The sequence below is a fragment of the Thecamonas trahens genome (genome assembly GCF_000142905.1).
Source record: "Thecamonas trahens ATCC 50062 unplaced genomic scaffold supercont1.12, whole genome shotgun sequence".
In the NCBI taxonomy this organism is placed as follows: domain Eukaryota; order Apusomonadida; family Apusomonadidae; genus Thecamonas; species Thecamonas trahens.
Window position 1 is genome coordinate 75988 of NW_013657668.1, and position 21462 is coordinate 97449.

The following is a 21462-nucleotide window of genomic DNA, read 5'->3' on the forward strand; positions in this document are numbered from 1 at the left end:
GCGCCGCGCCGCGGACCGGCGTCTTTGAAACGGTCGTTGCGCTTCAACCGCCGCACGTCCTGGAGGCCTTTCGCCGCATCCAGCAGCGCCAGCGCAAGGTGAGCCTCGTGTAGCGCAGCTGCGGTGCCTGCGGTAGGGTACTTCAATTAGCGGGTTGGGCCACGCGCGGCTCACTCGATGTCCATGGCGGCGCGATCGCGGGCAAACTCGGCGCGAGCGCTCGAGGCCGTTGGAACGGCCGTGAGCAATGCGGCGAGGGCCGGGCGGGCAGTGGTGAGCTTCTCGATCAGCTCGCGGAGCTCCATGATCGACTCGACGGCGCCCGAGGTGAGGCGCGGAATGTCCTGGGTTTCGACCGCACGGGCCCGGGCGCCGGCCTTCATGGCGACGATCTGCTCAGAGACGTACGAGAGGCGCTGGTTGGAGGATGTTGTAAGTTCGATTTCGGCCCGCATGATCTTGTTGCGGAAGCGGAGGCGGGCGGCGCGGCTACGGCGAGCCTCGAGCGCAGCGTCGAGTTCGGCCTCGTCGTCGTCGGTGTAGAGCTTGTTCGGCAGCTTGTATTCGGGTACATCAAACTCGCGCGGGACGTTGAAGATCTTGAGCAGGGCATACTTTTCAAACACCGCCAGGTTGGCATCCAGCGCCGACCTCAGCGCGTCGGCGTAGTCGTTGAGCGCCGTGGTGGCTGCGGCTGTGAGCTTGGCCTGGACTGACTCTGCCACGGCCTTCTTCCGGATGCGCTTGATGATGGCCGCCTCCATGGCGTCCACAGCATTGCACACATACTCGTTGACCATGTTGGTCACTGCGTCTGTCACCTCGAGCGGCGAGGTCTCGAAGAAGACCACGTTGCGGTTCATGGCCGGTCTTGGCGCCAACTGGCTGCCTGTGGCTGTGTGCGGTAGGGGGGGGGGGCGAGAGGGAGAGGGGAGGAAAGGAGGAGGAGGGGTTGTTGGATTAGGTGGCGGGTGTGTAGTGGTGGGCGTGGGCGTGGTGTGGTGGGCCGTGGGCCTGTGCGGGTGTGGGTGGGGGGGTGGGGGGGGGGCGAGGTGGAGGCGGTGGTCGTGATCGGGTACCACCAGATCGATCGGGCTTTGATCAAAGCCACAACAAAAGACGGCCAGCCCCTCCCTGCTTCCTCCCCGCATGTTTTTGATCGTGCCCATCGACGCTCACTTACTGCGCAACTGCAGACCGCACATATACTGCACACCTCATGCACAAGCGCACGACTCGACGGGAGCCTGTGGGCACAGGTTAGATGAGGAAAACGGCGGGCGGCTGGCCGAGCTGGGGCGAAAAAAGGTCGTGGTTTCAGACTGCGGTGTGCCGGTGAACGCCGGTTTGGCGCCAAGACGGGCCCATGACGCGGCGAAGGAGCAGAGGGGAAGGAGGGGGGGGGACAGGGAGAGGACGAGGTCGGGAGGGAAGACCACCACACTTGCGCATTGTGAGAGCAGACTGAAGCAGAAGCATGCTGAACGGAGTGCGCGGAGCAATGAGGAGCAGCTGTGGGCTTACAGGGCTTGCAGGCTTGGGCCGTGTGGGGCTGGCGCGGGTCCATGCAGCGGCGCGCAAGGTGAAGGGCGGCGACGGCGGCGAGGGCGAGGGCCGTGTGGTGGTGGTCACGTCGGGCAAGGGCGGAGTGGGCAAGACCACGACGTCGGCATCGATGGCGTACCGGCTGGCGGAGCTCGGGCACAAGACGGTGGCCATCGACTTTGACATCGGCCTGCGCAACCTCGACTTGCACCTCGGCATGGAGCGCCGGGTGGTCTTCGACTTTGTCAACGTCCTGCAGGGCGAGGCAGAGCTCCGGCAGGCACTGATCAAGGATCGCCGCAACGACAACCTGTATGTGCTTGCGGCGTCGCAGACGCGTGACAAGACTGCGCTCACGCTCGAGGGCGTCGAGAAGGTCATCAACCAGCTCAAGCAGCAGTTTGACTATGTTCTCTGCGACTCGCCGGCAGGCATTGAGTCTGGTGCGCACCACGCCATGTACTTTGCCGACGAGGCCATTGTGTGCACAAACCCGGAGCTGTCGTCTGTGCGCGACTCGGACAAGATGATCGGCCTGCTGGCGTCCAAGTCCAAGCGCGCCGCCGACGGCCGCGAGCCCATCGACGCGTACCTGCTCATCACTCGGTACGAGCCTGAGCGGGTCGCTGACGCCAACATGCTCTCGGTCTCGGACATTTCCGAGATGCTTGGCATCCCGCTCCTTGGCGTCATCCCCAACTCTGAGGCCGTCCTCACCTCGACCAACCTCGGCCAGCCCGTCGTCATGCAGGATCCCAACGAGGTTGACTGCTCCGGCGCCTTCCGCGACTTTGTTGACCGCTTCCTCGGCAAGGATATCCCTCTTCGCTTCCTCGAGCCCAAGAAGAAGGGTTTCCTCTCCAAGCTCTTCAGCTGATGAGGCCGGAGAAAAGCGTAGCTCTAAATCCATTGTACTCTGCATCCACCCAACCCCGTGCATCCGCCACTGCACCTTGCATCCACCCGATCCCCCGCATCCACCATTGCATCTTGCATCCATCCGTTCTCCCGCATTTACTGCATCTTCCCATCCCCCCTCCTCCCCCCCTTCCCCCCTTCCACCGCCGCGACACGTGCAGCGCGGCCAATTCGGTTTCTCTCAGCTGTCAACGGCCGCACCGGCGGCACACACCCGCCCCCGCCCCCCCTCCGCCCCTCCCCCCTCCCTTCCTCTCCCCCACCTCACCCACGCCCCACCACCCCACGGCGTACCATGGTCCTCACTGCGCAGACAACGTCGTCGGTGGACCCTCGGGTCTTGCGGCCAGTGGCGTCAGTGTCGCGGGCTGGGCGGGCGGTGACCTCGCGGTATGCACAGACACGGCCGACGAGTGCAAGTCGGACGGGAGCGAGTGGGCGACGACGGGGGAAGAGGGCTGATCTGGCTCTACTGGACATGGCCATTGCTCAGCAGAACTCGATCCGGACTCCAGATGCGTACCATGCCGATGCTGGCCGGGCAAAGGCCATTTCGTCGTCTCCGCGTGGAGATGCGGCGGCGGCGGCGGCGGCAGCAGCAGCAGCGGCGGCGGCTCGGGCCACTGCGGCTGGCTCCTTGGCTGCGGCAGGTGGCGGGACAGATGCTGGGCCGGCTGTTGGGCGCCCCGCATCGGCGGCAGGCAGCAGAGAAAGGACTGGACGACCGCAGCCGCAGAGCGTTGGGCCGGGCACGATGAAGGGCTCGCTGGATGCCGAGGCAGCCGGCGCCGCGCCCGCGGTCTCACTACACTGGCAGCCGCGGAACCGCAAGTCTGCTGCGGCGTCGAACGGGACGTGGGGCTTCCGCACCAAGTCGCGGGATGCGCTTGACCGCCGCGCTGACCCGCCGCCGCCGGTTGGACACTACCGGCCCAAGGATGCGGTGATGCGGCCGCGAGTGCGGTCGGCAGGTATGGGTTCGTCGCGGCGGACCGCATACTCACGGGTTCCGCCGGCGTCGTCAGAGGAGATTGCGGCAGCGGCGGCAGAGTGGACGGCGGTCAAGGATGCGGCAGCGGCGGCGGCGCCGCGACAGATGATGCGGGCGCATGAAGCATCACTGGAGGACCCGGTCTTCCGGTCGACGGCTGTTGTCCGGCCGAGCTCGTCAGCAGGTAAGGCCGATGTGGCGTTTGCCTCTCCCGAGGCGCTTGACACGCCTGCGCTAGCCCGCCCTCGCGAGCCGTGCCTTGTCGACATGGACAAGCAGCCCGGGCGGAAGGAGCCCGGCAAGCCGCCGACGGTCGACACTTTTTACTACGTCAACGACTCGCTGCTCCGGCCGCGGACAGCGCCGGGCACCCTCGAGTTTGAGAAGCAACTCCCGCGCAAGCCGCTGCTGGATGCGCCGCTAGATCTGGCCTACGAGTACATGGACCCGTCTGTGTCGGCCGCGCTCTCGGCGCGATCCATGGTGGACATGGAGAAGCAGCTGTCACGAGCGGATGTCCAGCGGGCAAGGGCGCCGCCGACCGACGCCTTTGACATCCAGCCGCTGGGCCCGGATGCGCCGGCGCTCTCGGCGATCCGGCGCCACATTCCCAGCGTCGACATCGGCAAGTGCTTGCCACGCAAGCCGCTTGCCCCACGGGCGGCCATCGATACTTTCTACGACCCCAATGTCGACGTACTCAAGCCGCGCACCCGCGACCAGCCGCGGTTTGAGTCGGTGCCCGGCCACCAAGCATCGGCGCTCCCGGTCAATGACCTCACATACGCCGTCTCGTACGCCGCCATCGAGCCGGCAGTTCCATCGGTCAAGCTCCCGCCACGGGCGCGGACCGCAGCCGGCAAGTCCAAAGCCGGCCGACCGGCTACTGCTACCGAGGACGGCGGGCCCGGGGGCGCGACGTACGACCCCAACTACGCGTTTGTGGAGAAGCGCGTTCCATCGGCGCTCGAGTTTGCCAAGATGCCTGGCCGCAAGTGGAACGTCGACTCTTCGCATGCCGCCTCCGCCGCCCCTCATTCGTTCAAGGCCTCCGGCCCGGTACCAGACACCATCCAGCCGCACGTCCCCTCACCTGATCTGGCAAAGATGGTTCCGCGCTACGCCAACGACGGGCGATTTGCGCCTCTCCGCCTCATCGACGTCACTTACGACGTCGATGACTCGGCCATCCGGCCTCACACCCGCTCTGCCATCATCTCTCGACGACCCCCACCCCGCCATGCACGATCACATGCATAAGACTAAGGCGACCCCCCCTCCCCCCCATATCCTCTTCTTCCCTGCCCCAATGGTCCCATCAACTCAACCCTCATCCAATGCATCACGCGGCCCATACTAAAGGACCACAACGCCGCTTGGACTAGTGCCGCCCCTTTCGAGTGCTCCACGTCTCCGCCACGTCGGCATGGCCGAGTGCGACCCACGACCCATAGACACGGGACACCACCAGTCTCTCTTTCTCTCTTTCTCTCTCCCATCCTCTCATCCCGATCCACATCACCATGCTGCGTTCCGCATCCATGACGACACTCTCTTCCCGTGCGTTCAGTGCGGTGGCAGGGGCATGTGCTTCTGCTGGGCGTGGCTTCCTGGTGGGAGGCAACTGGAAGGCCAATGGCAGCAGTGCCACCATCAAGAACCTAGTGGGCACGCTCAACACCCTCCCTTCTCACAATGGTGTCCAGGTTGTCATCGCTCCCTCGGATGTCCATGCTGCTGCCACTCGTGCTGCTCTTCGTTCCGATTATGCTCTGGCCGCTCAGGATGTGGCTGCGGCTGGCCCGGGCGCTCACACCGGTGAGACTCCGGCAAGTCTGGCCAAGGACGTCGGCGCAGAGTGGGCCATCGTGGGCCACTCGGAGCGCCGTGCTGATCAGGGCGAGGACTCGGAGCTGGTGGCCGCAAAGGCCCTGGCTGCGCTGGATGAAGGCCTCGCCGTCATGGTTTGCGTCGGCGAGTCGCTCGACGATCGCAACGCCGGCAACGCTCACAAGGTTGTGGCTGACCAGCTCGGTCCGCTCTTCCGCTCGCTCCCGGCCAACGCGTGGGAGAAGGTCGCCATTGCCTACGAGCCGGTGTGGGCTATCGGGACCGGCGAGACCGCCACTCCCGAGACCGCGCAGGACATGCATGCCCACATCCGGGCCCTGGTCGCCGACTCGGTCTCGCCGTCGGTCGCCGCCACCGCCCGCATCATGTACGGCGGCTCGGTCAACGACAGCAACGCGCTCGATCTTGCGCGGCTGGCTGACGTCGACGGCTTTCTTGTCGGCGGCGCGTCGCTCAAGGGTGACGCGTTTGGCGCCATCATGGCCGCCGGTGGGAAGGCCCTTGCCGAGGCCGCGTCGGCCTCTGGCGATGACCTCTCCACCTTTGCCAAGGCTCGCGGTGAGCCGATCCGCATCGGCATCAACGGCTTTGGCCGCATCGGCCGCCTCGTGGCGCGCGCCGCTGCCGCCGACCCCAATGTCACCGTCGTCGCCATCAACGACCCGTTCATCGACGTCGAATACATGCGGTACATGGCGCAGTACGACACGGTTCACGGCACGTTCTCGGGCTCGGTGACGGCCGACACCGACGCCAACACCCTCATTGTCGACGGCGCGCCCATCGCTGTTCATGCGGAGCGCGAGCCCGGCTCCATTCCCTGGGGCGACTCGGGCGTGCAGTACGTCGTTGAGTCGACCGGCGCCTTCACCTCGGCTGCGGGCGCGGGGCAGCACCTGGAAGGTGGCGCCGAGCGGGTGGTCATCTCGGCACCGTCGGGTGACGCGCCCATGTTTGTCATGGGCGTCAACCAGGACGAGTACAGCCCGGACGTTGCCGTCTTCTCCAACGCGTCGTGCACCACCAACTGCCTTGCACCTCTTGCCAAGGTCATCCACGACGAGTTCGGCATCGAGGAAGGCCTCATGACCACCGTCCACGCCATGACCGGCACCCAGCGGGTGGTGGACATGCCGTCGGCCAAGGACTGGCGCGGCGGGCGCGCGGCGTCGGCCAACATCATTCCCTCGTCGACCGGCGCGGCCAAGGCCGTCGGCAAGGTCATTCCTGCCCTCAATGGAAAGCTCACCGGCATGGCCTTCCGCGTCCCGACCACCAACGTCTCGGTCGTCGACCTCACCTGTCGCCTCGGCGCATCCACCTCGTACGACGCCATCAAGGAGGTGGTCAAGGCCGCCGCCGCCTCGCCCGAGCTCGCCGGCATCCTCGGCTACACCGACGACGATCTGGTCTCCTCCGACTTTGTCGGCGACACCCGCTCGTCCATCTTTGACGCCAAGGCCGGCATCGCCCTCTCGGACAACTTTGTCAAGCTCGTTGCCTGGTACGACAACGAGGCTGGCTACTCGCAGCGCGTCGTCGACCTCATCAAGCACACTGCCTCGGTGTAGCCAACGACAAAAAAGGTTCACCCTCCACCGAGAAACCGATAAATCCTTCTCTTTCCCACCACAATGACCACTAATCCACTAGCCGTCCTTCCGCCCGCCCCCGCCGTCCCGCCAGTCGTCGCACCTGCCAACCAACCAACAAACGCGCGCGCCATTTGGCGCCGACAGGGCAACCACCACCACCACCACCACCACCACCACCACCACCATACCCAACACTCCACCCCCCCCCCCCCCCCCCACCCACCACCTACCTACCTATCCACTCCCACCCCCACCCCCGCACTCCCACCACCACTTTCACAGACACGCACCACCATGGTACGTGTCCCTTTCCCTGCCGCCCTCCCTCCCCTCCCTCCCCCCTCCCTCCCACGCACTCACCCCTCCCCCCCTTCCCCCTTCCCCCCCCCCCCCCCCTCCCCCCCTCCCCCCTCCCCTACAGGCTGAGGTTCATGTCATTGGAGAGATCGCAGGCGCGTCCGGCTTTCCATCTTCGTCGCTCTTCTGCAAGTGGTCGCTCGAAGTGGGCGCGTCGGGCGCGGTGATCGGGCGCGGTGGAGAAGGCGGCGAGGCGTATGCAGCGGCAGAGGGCTGGAGGAAAATCAGCGGAACAACGTCCGGGCGGACGCAGGTGGATGCGCCGGCGGATGATGCGCCGACTGTTTGGGCCCATCCGTTTGATGTCCACTATGCGCTCTCCACGGTTGTGGGATGGCCGCGGCTCAAGGTGGAGGTCTGGCACCAGGACCGCTACGGCCGCGACGAGCTCTACGGCTACGGCTTTGTCCATCTCCCCACCGCGCCTGGCGCCCACGAGCTGGACATTGCCACCTGGCGCCCGGCCCGCTCGTGGTGGGACTCGCTCAAAGCCTTTTTCCTCGGCGGTTCGCCCGAGCTGGTCAACGACGACGTCGTCACCGCACCGCTCGACCGATTCAACCTGCAGACCGAATCGATGGGCTTTGTCCACGTCTCTGTCAACGTCATCCACAGGCACTTTGCCGAGAACGATGTGCAGGCGTAGCAGGCTGAGGTGGCCGTGACGACGTCTTGCACCCGTCGCTCTTCATCCCGGGTTGATAGCATACCATTTATATGCGCGCCCCCGACGGCTGGCTGCTACACCGCCATCTGCATCTTGATGCCCTTCATGGGCTTGTAGCCCACAACCTCAAAGTCGGTAAAGTCAAAGTCGTCGATGGAAGCCACCTCGCGGTTGATCCGGAGCGAGGGAAAGGCGCGCGGGAAGCGCTCCAGCTGCCGCTGCAGCGGCTCGACGTGGTTCTTGTACACGTGCGCGTCGCCCATGACGAGGGTGAGCTTGCCCACGCCCAGGCCCGTCACGTGTGCAACCATGTGTGTGAGCAGCGCGTACGACGCAATGTTGAACGGCACGCCGAGGCCGATGTCGCACGACCGCTGATACATCTGGCACGAGAGCTTGCCGTCGGCCACGTAGAACTGGCAGAACATGTGGCAAGGCGGGAGCGCCATCTCAGCGAGCGCAGCCGGGTTCCACGCCGACATGACCATTCGCCGGTCGTGCGGCTTGGTGGTAATGGTCTCGATGATCCGCGCCAGCTGGTCGACGCCCTCCTCGCTGTAGTCGGCATGCATGTCAGTGTAAGCCGCTCCAAAGTGCCGCCACTGGAAGCCGTAGACCGGGCCGAGGTCGCCGACCTCACGCTCAGTGAGCCCAATCGAGTCAAGGTACTCGCGCGACGAGTTGCCGTCCCAAATGCGGATACCCTTGGCCGCCAGCTCGTTCGCGTTGGTCGAGCCCGACACAAACCACAGCAGCTCTTCCGCCACTCCGCGCCAGAAGACCCTCTTGGTGGTGAGGAGCGGAAAGCCGTCGCCGAGGTCAAACTCCAGCTTCTCGCCAAAGAGGGAAAAGGTGCCCACTCCTGTCCGGTCGTCGCGCTCAAAGCCGTCGGCGAGAACCCGTCGGATGAGATCGAGGTACCCGAGCTCGCCGCGGTTCGGCCCGCGGATGCGCTCGTAACGCACGTACTCAAACTCGATTCCGCTCTCCTCGTGGCGCTCCGACCGCGAGACTTCCGCAAAGAAGCCCTGTGCCGCCAGATCGACCTCGCCTGGCCAGTTGGTCACCACGGCCGCCCCGGCGCCCACGCCCTCGCGCACCGCTGTGTGCACCTCGGTCAGCTCCACCCACGTACATCGAGGGTCCTGCATCGCCTCTGCGAAGAGCTGGAACCCACCGAGAACGGAGACCAAGCCCACCCGCGGAACTAGCGACGCTACAAGCAGCGCGTCGTCCAGCGATCGCGCCAGATGCACGCCCTCGGGCGTCTCCAGCATCGTCCTGCTCACCACAATGTTGACCCGATCTTTGAGCGGCCGCAACCGCTGCGGTATCGAATTCCAAGTCTTGCGGCCCATGATCACCACTCGCGCCGCCTCATCCGCCACCACACTGTCGCCGTCACAAACACTCGCCAAAGCCATGAGTCATCACTCGGGCGCCACCACCCCCCGCCCCCCCCCCCCCCCGCACCACTGCCACACAGTTCATAAAACATCAGCAGCCAACAGTATGCGTATGTGTGTGCGTGTGTGCGTGCGCGTGTGTGTGTGTGCTTGCATAGATGTGATGGCACAGGGGAAAGTGGGAGGGGGGAGGGGGGGGAGGGAGAGGGGGCGAACGAGTGTAGATTCTCCCCAAACGTATTGGGGAGAGTGAGCGGGGCGGGTCACGGGGGTCACGGGGGTCACAAGGGGAGGGGAGGGGGAGGGGGGGAGGAGAGGGGGGGTCACGGGGGAAGGAGGGGGGGGGGGAGGAAGGGGAGGGGAGGGGAAGGGAAGGGACGTACCCTGGCGGGGTCAGACCCTTGGTGACCGAGACAAAGTGGGCCATGTCGCCACGGAGTGTCCATGGCAGACCACCGTCAATACCGATGACTCCATCGTCAGAGACAGCCACAACAAGACCATAGTGTGGCCCAGTTGCGGTGACACTTCCTTGGTTGCTGGCCATATTGGGTTGCTTCTTCTTTGATGTCCTCCCTCTCCACGTCGGCTTGTTCAAGCACCTCGCAAGAGAGAGCAGAGTGGCTCTCGGAATGCAGCTCGGCCACAAACTGGCCGACTCTCGCCGACTCTCGCCGACTGTGACCAACTCTCGCACCTCGGCGCCCTTGCTTGCAACTACTGTTTGATGTCAATTGAGCGCGGCGATCGGGGCGACGACTACACTACCATCGTCACCGCTTCTTACGTCGCGATCGGAGCGAACGACTTTTCTCCTTCTTGCTAGACTCGGTGCTGCTCTTGGTGCTGCTCGCCCGCGACTCGGCAGATGCGGCGGAAGCAGCGGCGACGGCAGCGGCAGCTCGCGCCCCGCGCCGCGGGCCCCATGTGGTTGGCCGGGTCACGGGGCGTCCGCCGCGGCTAGGCGGAACTTGCTTGCCGAGCGGCAGTGGGGCAGCCGGTGGCGACGGGTCATCTGAGGCTCGCGTCGCGGCGCGCCCAGCGGAAGCAGGTACACGGGCGCGCTTCGAGCGTTTGGCCTTGGTATCCAGACCGCACGCGTGCCCGCATCCAGACGGGCATTGCTTCGAGTTGGCAAACCACTCGCGGAGATGGTCCGGGTGCCCACCGTGACCACAGCCCTGGCACCAGACCCAGGCGCCACGGACCCGCTGCTGGCAGAGGACGCACCGCTTAAACTCAGCGCACTTTGCACAGAACCAGCCGCGGACGTCGAGCGCGTCGCCGCACGAGGTGCACGAAAACTTGACCGAGGTGTCCTTCTGGTTGAGCATCGAGACCGCCTCGTCGTCCACCATCCGCACCACCTCGGTCACCGCCAGCCAGAGCTTGAGCCGCTGCAGTAGCTCGATGTAGCCAAAGTAATACTGCCGCGCTAGCTCCTTGTCAAGTTGCAGCCGGCTGCCGAGAACCATCGCAATTGCTACACACGTCTGGACGTCGCCAATGCCGGCGTAGTGGTGTAGGACCTGGTGCACAACTTGGGTGTGGTCCCACGCTGGTAGCGTCAGGGATGCCTTGGCCATCCGCCCGGCACCACGCCCTGACGCTGCTGCTACCGCCGCCGCCTGCGCCGCAGCTTTGCTTCGCACTGCCTCGTCGTCGAGCCCACCCAGGATGTAACCCGAGCCAAGCGAGATCATCCGCGAGTTGGGGTGGGAGACAGACTCGGTTCCGAGGAACGTCCGCGCCCCGGGCATCATGCCCTCGTCCGACATGTCAACCTTGAACCCGTAGTCGTCGTTGTCACCGTCGTCGCCGTCAGAGTCGGGCCCTGGGTGCCACCGGGCCGAGGCCTTGGGAGCTGTTGCCGCTGCTGCGCTGTTGCTCTCGCCGCCCTCGCCTCCTGGTATCTCTTCGGACTCGCTCTCCTCGTCGCCGTACAGCAGTGCCAGCATTCGCCACGTCGTCGCCACGTCGTCGCAGCCCTGTGATGCCGCCGCCGCCGCGTTGTGCTCACACGACGCCGCCATCGAAAGCGAGCCGTCGAGCTTGTAGTTCTTGGCGAGGTACCGAAACGTGTCGGCGTCAAACTCGCCGTCGAGTCCCCCGCAGAGTGTCACCTCGCGTTTGACCGGCCGGAACACCGGCGCATCGTCAAACAGGGACGAGGCAACGGCGCTTGGCGAGAAGAGCGAGACCGGTGGATCCGGTCCAAACACCGCCATCGGCGTGCCAATCGCCCGGTCGACGTACGCGTGACTGGAGACAACTTGCGCCGAGGCGTTGACAGAAAAGGCCAGCGCGGTTGACGGGAGCGAGGCGTAGGGGAACTTGGCTGAGCCGTAGGCTGAGCATACAACGGACGCGTCGCGCGAGGCCGAGAGCACGCCCGGATGGTCAATGCCTGGTGGCGAGCACCACTTGAATGCCGTCAGCTGGTCGGTGTGGCCGGAAAACGTTGCCAGCGGTACATACTTTGATCGTACGTCCCACACGTGGATGTTGAGGTCGGTGGTGTTGGAGCACGATCCGACAAGGTGGGCGTGGGTCGGATGCCAGCGGACAACAGCCGCTGCAGACGCGGTCTGGATCGTCACCTCGGGCGTCTTGGAATCAGCATCGATGTTCCAAACCTTGATCAGCTTGTCGCGCCCGCCTGTCACGATCTTGCCGGCATGGTGCGGATGCCAGTGGACTGAGAGCACGAGGTCAGAGTGGGCAAAGATGGCGTGGACCGGGCGCTTGGCACCAGCCCGGCGGAGGTCCCACACCGCCGCCACATTGTTGGTTGTTCCGGTCACAAACTTGAGATGGGTATCACCAGGCGTACCAGGCTCCCACGAGAGATCGTGGACAGGCCCGGTCTTGGAGGCAAACGTTGCGACGCAGGCCTCTGATCCCTGCATGCGCGTATCCCACAGGCAGACAAGACCGTCCTGTGAGCCCGAGAGCAGCAGCTCGCCATTCCACTGGACTCTGTTGACGAATCGGGTATGGAAGGTGTACATGGCCCGCTTGGTCATCTTCTCGTCGCCCACGTTGAGAACAGCGACAGCACCGGTGACAGCGCCTGCAGCGAAGACTTCCGGCCGAGCGTAGCACCAATCGACATCGTTACACGTCACGTCCTTCTTCCGGTTCCGCGACTTGGCCGGTGCCATGGTCGTCACTGTCTTGATCGACCCGGGCATGTCGAGCTCCAGCAGCGTCACCGAGGTCTTGGACGCCGCCAGCGCATGCCGTCCGTCCGGCGACGTTGCCAGCGCCGACACCGAGTCGCGGACACGGACAGACCGGACCCCGGACATGTGGACAGTGTGTGTATGGGGGGGGGGGGGGGGGTAGGGGTGGTGAGGGGTGGCTGCGGGCGTGAGGTCGTGCCGCTGCTGTGTTTAGTGGCGAGTGTCGTGTGGTGGTCTTGTGCCACTCAGCCAGCAGCCGGCGCAGGCGACTCGGCCACGACAGCCGCTGGAGGTGCGTAGAGCTGCTGCCATGGGTCGAGCTGGTGTGCGATCGCCATGCGAAGAAATGGTTCAATATCGGCATGTGTACATGAGATCATGTGCGCGCGCGTGTGGGGGGGGGGGAGAGGGGGGGGAGGCAGACATTGTCTACCGCCGCAGCTTGACGACGGTCTTGAGAAGCTTGAAGACGAGCGGAGTGAGACGGGCCCGGTTGGCGTCGTCGCCGAGCCGCTTGATCTCAAACGCCTGCGTCGGGTACGGGTGGATGACATTGCCGAGCTCGCCAAGGGGGATCTTGTGCTTGATGGCAATGGTAAACTCAGAAATCATCTCGCCCGCCTTTTCGGCGACAATGGTGGCGCCAAGGATGCGGCCCTTGGCGTCGGTGAAGGCCTTGACAAAGCCGGCGGTCTCGGACTCGCAAAGCGCGCGGTCATTGTGGGCAAGCTCGCGCTTCCACACTGTGTACGACGCGCCGGCGCGCTCGAGATCGCGCTCGTAGAGCCCGACGTGCGCGACCTCGGGATAGGTGTACGTGCACCAGGGAACAACGAGGTCGGTGACCTTGGCCGAGCCAAAGAAAAGCGCATTGCGGATGACGATGCGAGCCATGGCGTCGGCCATGTGGGTAAACTGGAACGACGACGCGACGTCACCGCAAGCGTAGACCGAAGAGTTGGTTGTTTGCAGCGAATCGTTGACAGCGATGCCGTGGAGCGGCGAGTACTCGATGCCGGCAGCCTCGAGGCCGAGGTTATCAACGTTCGGCTTGCGACCGGCGGCAACTAGGATCTCGTCGACGACAATCTCGGTCTCGACGTCTGCGCCGTCCTCGCGGACGACCAAGATCTTGACTCCGGTCTCGGGATCGGTACGGACCGAGATGTACTCGAGATTGAGCCGGAGGTCGACGCCTTCGGCCTCGAGCTGCGCCTGTAGAACGACGGCGGCATCGGGTTCCTCGTTGCGCAGGATCGAGCCCGACCGCCCGGTGAGGACAACCAGCGAGCCGAAGCGGGCAAAAGTCTGGGCAAGCTCACACCCAATCGGCCCGGTCCCGATCACCGCCAGCCGCGACGGAAGCTCGGTAAGGTTGAAGACAGAGAGGTTGGTCAGCGGCTCGGCCTCGGCGAGGCCCGGAATGTTGGGGATGCCCGGCCGGCCGCCGGTCGCGATGCATGCTCGCTTAAAGTTGAGCACTACGCCGTTGACCTCGATCGACTTGGCGTCGATAAACTTGCCGCGGCCGAAAAAGACGTCGACGCCGTTTTCCTTCAGCCGGTGCGCCGAGTCGTCGGCCGAGATCTCGGCCCGGATCTCGCGCATGCGCTCCATGATCTGGCCAAAGTCAACCGAGACGCTGTCGACCGTCACGCCATACTCGTGGGCGTTGCGGGCACGGTACGCCGCATGGCCGGCAGCAATGAGGGCCTTGGACGGGACGCAGCCGACGTTGAGACAGTCGCCTCCGGTCAGGTGCTCCTCAATGATGGCGACCCGCGCCTCAAAGCCGGCCGAGCCGATGGCGGTGACGAGGCCGGCGGTGCCTGCGCCGATGACCACAAAGTTGTACCGTTCGTCTGCGTTGTCCACCGGCGACTCCCAGTCGAGCGGATGGACGTTGGCCACCAGCGCTTGGTTGTGCTCGTCGTCGGGCGCGAGAGCGAGATCCTCCAGGCTCGCCGGCGGCGCATCGTGGAACAACTCCTCGACCACGGAGATCTTGCGCTCCATGGGAATACCAGCGACCTGGAGCATAAACGAGCCGGCCGACGACCACAGCTCTGAATCTGCGTTGTCTGGCAGCGGCGTGCCGGCCTCTGACTCGTCGTCCGAATCGTGGCGGCTCGGCGCCCCGGCGTGGTCGGCAAATCGATAGAACAGATGCTCGTCCTTAAAGCCGTGCTTGCTCTTGACATGGCCAAAGATACCAGCCTCGAGCAGGATCTGACCGATATGCACAGCTTCCGTCCGCTCTGCGGCAATGCTCGACTCGACCAGCCAGCTCACCGCCTCGGAGCCAACAAAGACATTGGGGTATGTCCGCAGGTGGTACTTGCGGTCCCTCACGTCGACGCCGGCATGAAAGTCTGCCACAAGCCTATGGAACCGCCGCAACTCGTCCTGCGTGGGCCGGTCCCTGGTGTTTCCGCTATCTGCCATGGTGAGAGAGGAACTCTATGGGGGATGCCAGCGAGAAGTATGCCGTAGGCTTGGTCGCAACGGGGTCGCGTGCAGGTGGAGTTTCGCTGACGACATCGCGTGGGAGGTGGGGGGTGGGTGGTTTCTCCGCGGCGAAAGACAGCGGCTGGCCTGATGGCAGAAATGGAGGGAGGAAGAGAGAGAAAGAGGGAAAGAGAGAGAGAGAGAGAACGGGGGGAGGGGGGGGGGGGGGGGGGCGATGGACTACGTTGCTTTCATCGGGCCACTTCAGGGGAGAAGAGGGAGAGCTTGGATGTCACGAGTGGCATCAGTGGCCAGCGTCGCTGAGGGCGGTAAACTGGACTGGGTAGCGGTTCTCCTCAAGGAGCTCGTCCCAGTTCTCCCACCAGGCATCGGGGCAGATGGACCGGAAGGTCTTGTAGTACTTGCGGCAGTCGGGGTGGTCCTCGCCGTTGTCCATGGCGCACCGCTGGTAGAGGTTGTAGTTGACCCAGCAGCGCTTGGTGTGCGACGAGGTGTGCGGGAACCGGTAGTCGTACGCGGGCGTCTCGATCTTGATATCGGCCTCAGAAGCCATATTCTACGTGGTCAATCACATACACTCCGCCCCGTGAGCCTCTTCGTCCCCCCCCCCCCCCCCCCCCCCTCCCCCCGCCCCTCCCACAACGCTCTTGGCTGCTGCTGCTGATGATGATGTCGCCTACGCAGCGGCACCACAGTCGGCCCAGACGCGGCACACCCGCACCCGCAAGCAGCCTCGCGTTGCGAGTCTCCTCTTGCGCAAGGGACCACACGGCCATTCCTAGCTGCCTGCACAGTGTTCTTCATGCCCCATATATGGCTCTCTGTGGGTCCCGTCCACACGCCATGCCCATGCCAGCCTCGGTCAGAGCCGGACCGAGACGAGCGACCAAAAATTTGCCTCGCCGACCTAGACGCCCCGCCAGCGGTAGTCATACGGCTCCACAGGCACCATGGGGCCAGACACCGAGCCACAACCCTCTCGCAGCTGGTCCCCAACTCGCCTGGTACATGCTAGTTGCGTGGGGTGTGGCAGAGCATTCATTTCTCGCCTGCTACACGGGCTACTACTCGCGCTTCTACGTACGGTTGGATGCAGTCGGGTGTCGCTTCCTCCCGAGCATTCGTCGCGGCTGGCGCCCGCTCGCCCAGTTTCGGCACACAAGCTGGATTTGGGTCGGGTTGGGGCGGTGGACATGCACACTGAGCCATACGCTTGGGAGAGGTGACTTTTTAGTCGCGCACCATCCCATGTCGGACCAGACCAACGTCTACGCCATCAAGCTGATGTCGAATGGGGCGTCAAGCGCGGCCACGCCGAGAACAAACTTTCCGGTCTGCCCAGGCGTGAATGTCGAGACAACAAGGACGTAGTCGCCGGCGTCGATCGGTTCGTCCGAGACTATGTAGGCAAAGCCTGGGCGGTACGAGCCCGTCGAGAGCGCAAGCGCCGAGGTGTAGACAACCGAGACCCGCTCGGTACCGCGGACAAGCGAGACGTTGACCGCGTACTCGGCCTCGAGCTTAAGCACGATCCGGGATGGACCGGAGAGCCGGACTCTGTACTGTGGATTGCGGCCGTAGGTCGACGGCGAGTTGCACGAGCCACCGGCGCTCGCCGCCGTCCAGCTCCCGGTCAGCCGCTTCTCGCCAGGCAGCTTGAGCGGGATCTTCGTGACGCGGTTCGGGACCGTGGCGTAAATCGTCAGCGTGTAGTTGATGGGATGCAGCCGCTCGTACTGCGAGACAACCAGCGTGTACGAGGCCTTGCCCGGCGGGACATCGATGCGGGCGAGGACGTGGGGTGCGTTAATGTAGGTACCGCGGACAACGGCGCGCTCGCCGTAGTACACCCGGGCCCCGTTTGTGTTCTCAAACACGTGGACGGTGAGGTAGTCCTCCGACCGCTCCTCGAGCGCGGTCACGTGCCGCGAGAGCAGGATCCACACCGAGCCAGGCGTCTTGGACTTGTTCACCGTCTGCAGCGCGTACTGTGGGTTGTATCCGAGAGTGTGCCGGTCTGACTTGGGTCCGATCTTGTTGGAGAGCGCGTCGTGCAGAACGTAGCGGTGCGCAAACACATCTGGGTTCCACGACATGTGGACTCGCGAGTAGACTTGCTGCAGCGAGTCGTAGTCGATCCAGAACACGCCATTATCGTGGGCGAGCGCCTTGGACACGTTGTAGTTGAGCGCCTGCTGTAGTTCAGGAGTCCATCGCTTGGCATCGTGCCGCGAGTACGCGCCGCGCCACGACAATCGTGCCCATGGGTTCTTGAGGAGCAGAAACCGAACGCCGTCGACCTCCTGCAGATCGAGCACCGCATACGCGTGCGACGAGACCAGGCCAAGCTCGTCGTACTTGGCCGCCGGCAGTGACGAGTCGGTCGCTACGGTCAACACGCAATCGCCAAAGCGCAGGCCCGAGAGCATGCGCTCCCACGTCCGGGCCGGATCAAACTCAGCTCCATGCATGTCGACCGACTCGGGAATCCAGCCGCACAGCGCGTGCAGATCCGTTGTCGAGTTGGAGCCGGGAAAGTCGTACGAGCCGCCGCCATGGAGCTTCAGGAACGCCTTTTCGATGATGGAGACCCACAGCTCCGACGGGTCGGTCGAGTGCGAACACATGACCTGCCCGGATGTTGAGACCGGGAGGAGATCGTCGACGACGACCTTGCGCGGCACTCCATTGTACAGCAGCCGCACCATGTACTTGCCGCTCGGGTTGTACTTGGGCTGACCCGACACGTCCTGCGGAAAGATGCACGAGGTGACCAGCTGCTTCTTGAACCTCCGCTCGTACATGGCTGCCACCGCCAGTGACGACACAAACGAGCAGTCGGTGATGACCGTCTGCCGGATCGAGAAGGCCGAGATGAGGGAGATCATGGTTGGCCGCCGCCCGCCGCGAACCAGCTCGCGCGGCCGGCGCCACCCAGCAAACACCGCTTGCTGCTTGGACGAGAGCGTGAGTAAACCATCGGGGTCAGTGAATGGCTGCGCAAAGGAGAATGCGTCGTCGAGGTCGTAGTCGAGGAACGGCACAAACAGTCGCCCGTTGACGACCGACGACGCCGAGAGGATCCGCTTTTCCAGCTCGGTGTAGCCTTCACTGCTGCTCGTCGATGAGCTTTGCTTGCTGGTGCCACTCCGCCGCGTGCTCATGGCCGATGACAGCCGCCGCGACTTGAGCGCGGTCGCCGGCTGCGCCACCGGCGCCTTGCCCTTTTTGATCACTTCCGCCCGGGCGATGACGGCCTCGACCCGAGTCTTGGCCACAGCGACCTCGTCTTCGGCGCCAGCCACGCCGCTGGCCACCACCGCCATGTATGCTTCGGCCGCATCGAGGTAGAGGCTCAGCGCCTTCTTGTTCTGTCCGGCCTCATCGTGCTTGAGCGCCATATCCAGCGCAAAGTCAGCAGCCTCGCGGCGGGCTCGGACAGCATCGACAGCAGCATCGGCTTCATCGCCACTCTCGCTCTTTCTACTAGCGCCGGCACCGTCGCCATCGGCCTCATCGGCTGCCAGCGCCGCTTGCAGCTGTTCGGCGTGGGCCGTGTACTCCTCGAGCTGATCGCGGACCAGTGCAGCCTTGGCAGCATCGGTCTCGGCGTGGAGCACAAGAGTGAAGGCCGAGACGGCTTCGACATACAGCAGTAGCGCGGATGGAAGGTTGCCTGAGGCGTCAGCAGCGACGGCACGTTCGATTAGAGCAAAGGCATCGCGGTAGAGGTCGGCGAGAGTGACCCGGCCTCCGCCCGACGGTGGCGCCGACGGGAGAGTCCGAGAGGCATGCGCAGGAGGCGCAGACGGCGCGAAAGGGTCGGCCACCTTAGTATGTCTTCCGCCGTGGTGCAAGAGACGGCTGTTGGGCATTGTTGCTCGTCGCTGGTGGTGGTGGTGACTGCGCCAAAGGAAGCTCGGCGCGAGGGGAGGAACACTCGGGTAAACTCGCCGGCTAGCCGATGCGACACACATGTGCGCGGCAGTGGTCACGCGCATTGCCATCGGCATGGTGTGACAGAGTGACAGATTGATGGGATGGGTTGTTTGAAGGAGGGGGGGGGGGGGGGGGCAATCACATGAACTGCTCCTTGTCGAGGCCAAGCCACTCGAGGGCGTTGTTGGCAAGGATGTCGGCCTTGGCCTCGTCGGACAGTTCCTCGTGCTCGAGGACACGCTTGCCGGGGACGGCCTCGCCTAGAACAAACGGGTAGTCTGTGCCGAGGCAGATCTTAGACTGGCCACAGAGGTCGACAAGGTACTTGAGCATGCGGTCGTCGTGGACGAGCGAATCGATCCAGAACTTGCCCAGAAAGTCGCGCGGCGGGGTGGTCGAGTGAGTCTGGCAAAGGTCGGGGCGGACGTTGAAGCCATGCTCAATCCGGCCGATGAGGGCCGGGAAGGAGCCGCCGCCGTGGGCAAAGGCCACCCGGAGGTTGGGCAGCTTGTCGAGGATGCCACCCATGGTAAAGTTGCAGATGGCGCGGGCAGTCTCGGACGGCATCGAGACGAGCCAGGCCATCCAGAACGGCCAGTGCGCCGACGCTGCCGGATCTTCCTTGATGTTGGCGCCCTGCTGGTACCACGGGTGGACAAAGATGGCGGCGCCGAGGGCGGCAGCCTCCTCAAAGATGGGGAACAGCTCGGGCGCGGAGAGCTCCCAGTCATTGACATGGGTTCCGATCTCAACGCCTGCAAGGCCAAGCTCAGTGATGCAACGGCGCAGCTCCTTGACCGCCAGCTGCGGATGCTGCATGGGCAGGGTGCCCAGACCGACAAACCGCTTCGGGTTCTCCGCAACAACCATGGCCATGTGATCGTTGAGGTAGCGGGTCCAGTCCTCAGCATCCTCCTCGTTCTTCATCCAGTAGTTGAAGAGGACTGGAGTCTGGGAGATGACATGCACATCAGCACCATCGGGCGTCTCCCCACCAGTACAGCCAGCATGTGGGCACATGTCGCGCATCCGTGCCTCGAGGTCAAACACGTTGGCGTCGACTTCCCGGAAGAACACCCCGTCCTTCCACATCTTGGTCGGCCCGTCGGCCGAGTGCTCCAGCTCGATAAAGCCACCGTAACTGTACATAGGGATAATGCGGTGAGGGGGGAGTGGCAGGAGAGGAGAGGGGGCAGGGGGAAGGGAAGGGGAACAGCATGGTGGGTAGGGGCGTACCCATACTTCTCCGCCAGGCCATGGAGGTCCGGAGGGAGAATGTGTGTGTGGATGTCAATTTTGAAAGGCTTGGGTGACGACATGGTGAGTGCTGGTGGGTAGAGAGGCGTGGTGGAGGTGGAGGGTGTGGTGCTGGTGAGCCGTGACCGTGATCGTGATCGTGGCCATCAGCCATGGCATGGCTGATTGGCAGCGGATGACCCTTTGGCTGGGCATCGACCACATTAACCACGACTGCGACCTAGATCGTCCGCTGTAGTCAACATGCCTGGTGTGACAATGCCGGCTTTCACGAGCGCAGGCAACGCGGTGGAGCAGGAGAGAGCCAGGGCGACAACAACCTTGGGCGGGACTGTATCAACGAGATCAAAGCCGTGGGCGGAGGCAAAGTCATGGATGCGATCATCAGCGGCACTGGTGGCGCTTGGACTGGCGTCGGCGGGGAGTACGAGCTCGAGCTCGGCGATAGAGTACTCGGGCGCGCCGGGGCCGGCAAGCGGAAAGGTGGCGACGTCGACGACCAGCTCGAGGCCATCGCCTGTGATGTAGTGACTTCGATCGGTTGCGACCACCGCTGCCACAGCCAAACTGTCAATTCTCTTATCACACAGCTCCTTCACCACCGAGCTGATGGTATCGACATCGGTCTCCTCGGCGTACACGCTCCTCGGCATACAGCTGCTGGCACCGCAGTCACTGACAGCCCGATGCTTGAGCTGGATGGAGGCTGTCTCTGGTCGCCACTGGCCCAGCTCCCTCCCGCCATCTGGAGGCATCACGTCGGTTAGCCTCGGTCCCCGCAACCGCAGCCAGGCATCAGCACCCATCAGCCTCCCCGGCTCGTCGACGACGTCGTAGTACGCGTCGACAAACGACGTGGTGCTGCCCGTGGCCGACGGCACCAGCACCCCGCTCTCAACCAACGCCTTGACCAACCCCGCACGCGGCAAAAATCGTCGCTCAATCTCCAGAACCCTCGCCATTTGCCTGTGCGAGGGGCAGAGACAGATGTAGTGATGTTGATGGCGCCTGTCGATCCGACCGAACGCCCCCCCCCCCCCCCCGCCTGCCTGACCGCCTGCCAGCCGGACCGCCCGCCCCGACCGACCGACTAACCACAAGGCGGCGATTGTACCTATACACTCGTATGCAACCTCGCCTTGGCCCCCGATCCCACGCCCGAATCACCCTCCAACTGAATCCGGACCAAGAATCATGGCGTCTTCGGCCTGCCATTAGCCCCCCCCCCCCCACCCCCCCCACGAGTAAAGCCCTGACGGGCGCGATCTGCATCCGATATACA

The 21462-nt window shown here is 64.4% G+C and overlaps 10 protein-coding genes across 10 annotated transcripts; 4 read left to right on the plus strand and 6 right to left on the minus strand.

The window, feature by feature from the left end:
- Positions 1-177: 177 nt before the first annotated feature.
- AMSG_11757 (uncharacterized protein) lies at positions 178-543 on the plus strand (the record flags this gene model as incomplete). Its single annotated transcript, XM_013904801.1, has 1 exon — positions 178-543. The coding sequence occupies one exon, from the start codon at positions 178-180 to the stop codon at positions 541-543; it is 366 nt and encodes a 121-aa protein (XP_013760255.1).
- An 894-nt stretch (positions 544-1437) lies between these two features.
- AMSG_03201 (septum site-determining protein MinD) lies at positions 1438-2466 on the plus strand. The gene has a single exon (XM_013904596.1). The coding sequence runs from the start codon at positions 1478-1480 to the stop codon at positions 2420-2422; it is 945 nt and encodes a 314-aa protein (XP_013760050.1). The 5' UTR covers positions 1438-1477; the 3' UTR covers positions 2423-2466.
- Positions 2467-3190: 724 nt separating this feature from the next.
- On the plus strand, positions 3191-6934 carry AMSG_03202 (glyceraldehyde-3-phosphate dehydrogenase). The gene is made up of 2 exons (XM_013904597.1): positions 3191-4627; positions 5086-6934. Exons 1-2 carry the CDS (start codon positions 3218-3220, stop codon positions 6874-6876), a joined length of 3201 nt encoding a protein of 1066 aa, XP_013760051.1. The 5' UTR covers positions 3191-3217; the 3' UTR covers positions 6877-6934.
- Positions 6935-7194: 260 nt separating this feature from the next.
- Positions 7195-8076, plus strand: AMSG_03203 (B9 domain-containing protein 2; the record flags this gene model as incomplete). The annotated part of the gene is made up of 2 exons (XM_013904598.1): positions 7195-7197; positions 7322-8076. The coding sequence occupies 2 exons, from the start codon at positions 7195-7197 to the stop codon at positions 7901-7903; spliced, it is 585 nt and encodes a 194-aa protein (XP_013760052.1). The 3' UTR covers positions 7904-8076.
- Positions 7999-9940, minus strand: AMSG_03204 (bifunctional dihydrofolate reductase-thymidylate synthase 2/DHFR-TS; the record flags this gene model as incomplete). Its single annotated transcript, XM_013904599.1, has 2 exons — positions 9714-9940; positions 7999-9316 (listed from the first exon to the last, which is right to left on the minus strand). The coding sequence occupies exons 1-2, from the start codon at positions 9875-9877 to the stop codon at positions 7999-8001; spliced, it is 1482 nt and encodes a 493-aa protein (XP_013760053.1). The 5' UTR covers positions 9878-9940.
- A 163-nt stretch (positions 9941-10103) lies between these two features.
- Positions 10104-12641, minus strand: AMSG_03205 (WD repeat-containing protein 24; the record flags this gene model as incomplete). The annotated part of the gene is made up of 1 exon (XM_013904600.1): positions 10104-12641. The coding sequence occupies one exon, from the start codon at positions 12639-12641 to the stop codon at positions 10104-10106; it is 2538 nt and encodes an 845-aa protein (XP_013760054.1).
- Positions 12642-12896: 255 nt separating this feature from the next.
- Positions 12897-14960, minus strand: AMSG_03206 (pyridine nucleotide-disulfide oxidoreductase dimerization region; the record flags this gene model as incomplete). Its single annotated transcript, XM_013904601.1, has 1 exon — positions 12897-14960. The coding sequence occupies one exon, from the start codon at positions 14958-14960 to the stop codon at positions 12945-12947; it is 2016 nt and encodes a 671-aa protein (XP_013760055.1). The 3' UTR covers positions 12897-12944.
- Positions 14961-15199: 239 nt separating this feature from the next.
- On the minus strand, positions 15200-16084 carry AMSG_03207 (cytochrome c oxidase polypeptide vib). The gene is made up of 2 exons (XM_013904602.1): positions 16069-16084; positions 15200-15540 (listed from the first exon to the last, which is right to left on the minus strand). The coding sequence occupies exon 2, from the start codon at positions 15535-15537 to the stop codon at positions 15268-15270; it is 270 nt and encodes an 89-aa protein (XP_013760056.1). The 5' UTR covers positions 15538-15540; positions 16069-16084; the 3' UTR covers positions 15200-15267.
- Positions 16085-16168: 84 nt separating this feature from the next.
- Positions 16169-18859, minus strand: AMSG_03208 (Capn7 protein; the record flags this gene model as incomplete). The annotated part of the gene is made up of 1 exon (XM_013904603.1): positions 16169-18859. One exon carries the CDS (start codon positions 18857-18859, stop codon positions 16253-16255), a length of 2607 nt encoding a protein of 868 aa, XP_013760057.1. The 3' UTR covers positions 16169-16252.
- A 157-nt stretch (positions 18860-19016) lies between these two features.
- AMSG_03209 (amidohydrolase 2) lies at positions 19017-20267 on the minus strand. Its single transcript, XM_013904604.1, has 2 exons — positions 20160-20267; positions 19017-20064 (listed from the first exon to the last, which is right to left on the minus strand). The coding sequence occupies exons 1-2, from the start codon at positions 20240-20242 to the stop codon at positions 19062-19064; spliced, it is 1086 nt and encodes a 361-aa protein (XP_013760058.1). The 5' UTR covers positions 20243-20267; the 3' UTR covers positions 19017-19061.
- Between the last annotated feature and the right edge of the window lie 1195 nt (positions 20268-21462).

Coding starts and splice junctions, on each gene's coding strand:
- AMSG_03201 (XM_013904596.1), top strand. CDS start 1,478: ATGCTGAACGGAGTGCGCGGAGCAATGAGGAGCAGCTGTGGGCTTACA.
- AMSG_03202 (XM_013904597.1), top strand. CDS start 3,218: ATGAAGGGCTCGCTGGATGCCGAGGCAGCCGGCGCCGCGCCCGCGGTC. Junction 4,628..5,085: donor TCATCGACGTCACTTACGAC/GTCGATGACTCG, acceptor GGCAACTGGAAG/GCCAATGGCAGCAGTGCCAC.
- AMSG_03207 (XM_013904602.1), bottom strand. CDS start 15,537: ATGGCTTCTGAGGCCGATATCAAGATCGAGACGCCCGCGTACGACTAC.
- AMSG_03209 (XM_013904604.1), bottom strand. CDS start 20,242: ATGTCGTCACCCAAGCCTTTCAAAATTGACATCCACACACACATTCTC. Junction 20,065..20,159: donor GGCCTGGCGGAGAAGTATGG/GTACGCCCCTAC, acceptor CCCTATGTACAG/TTACGGTGGCTTTATCGAGC.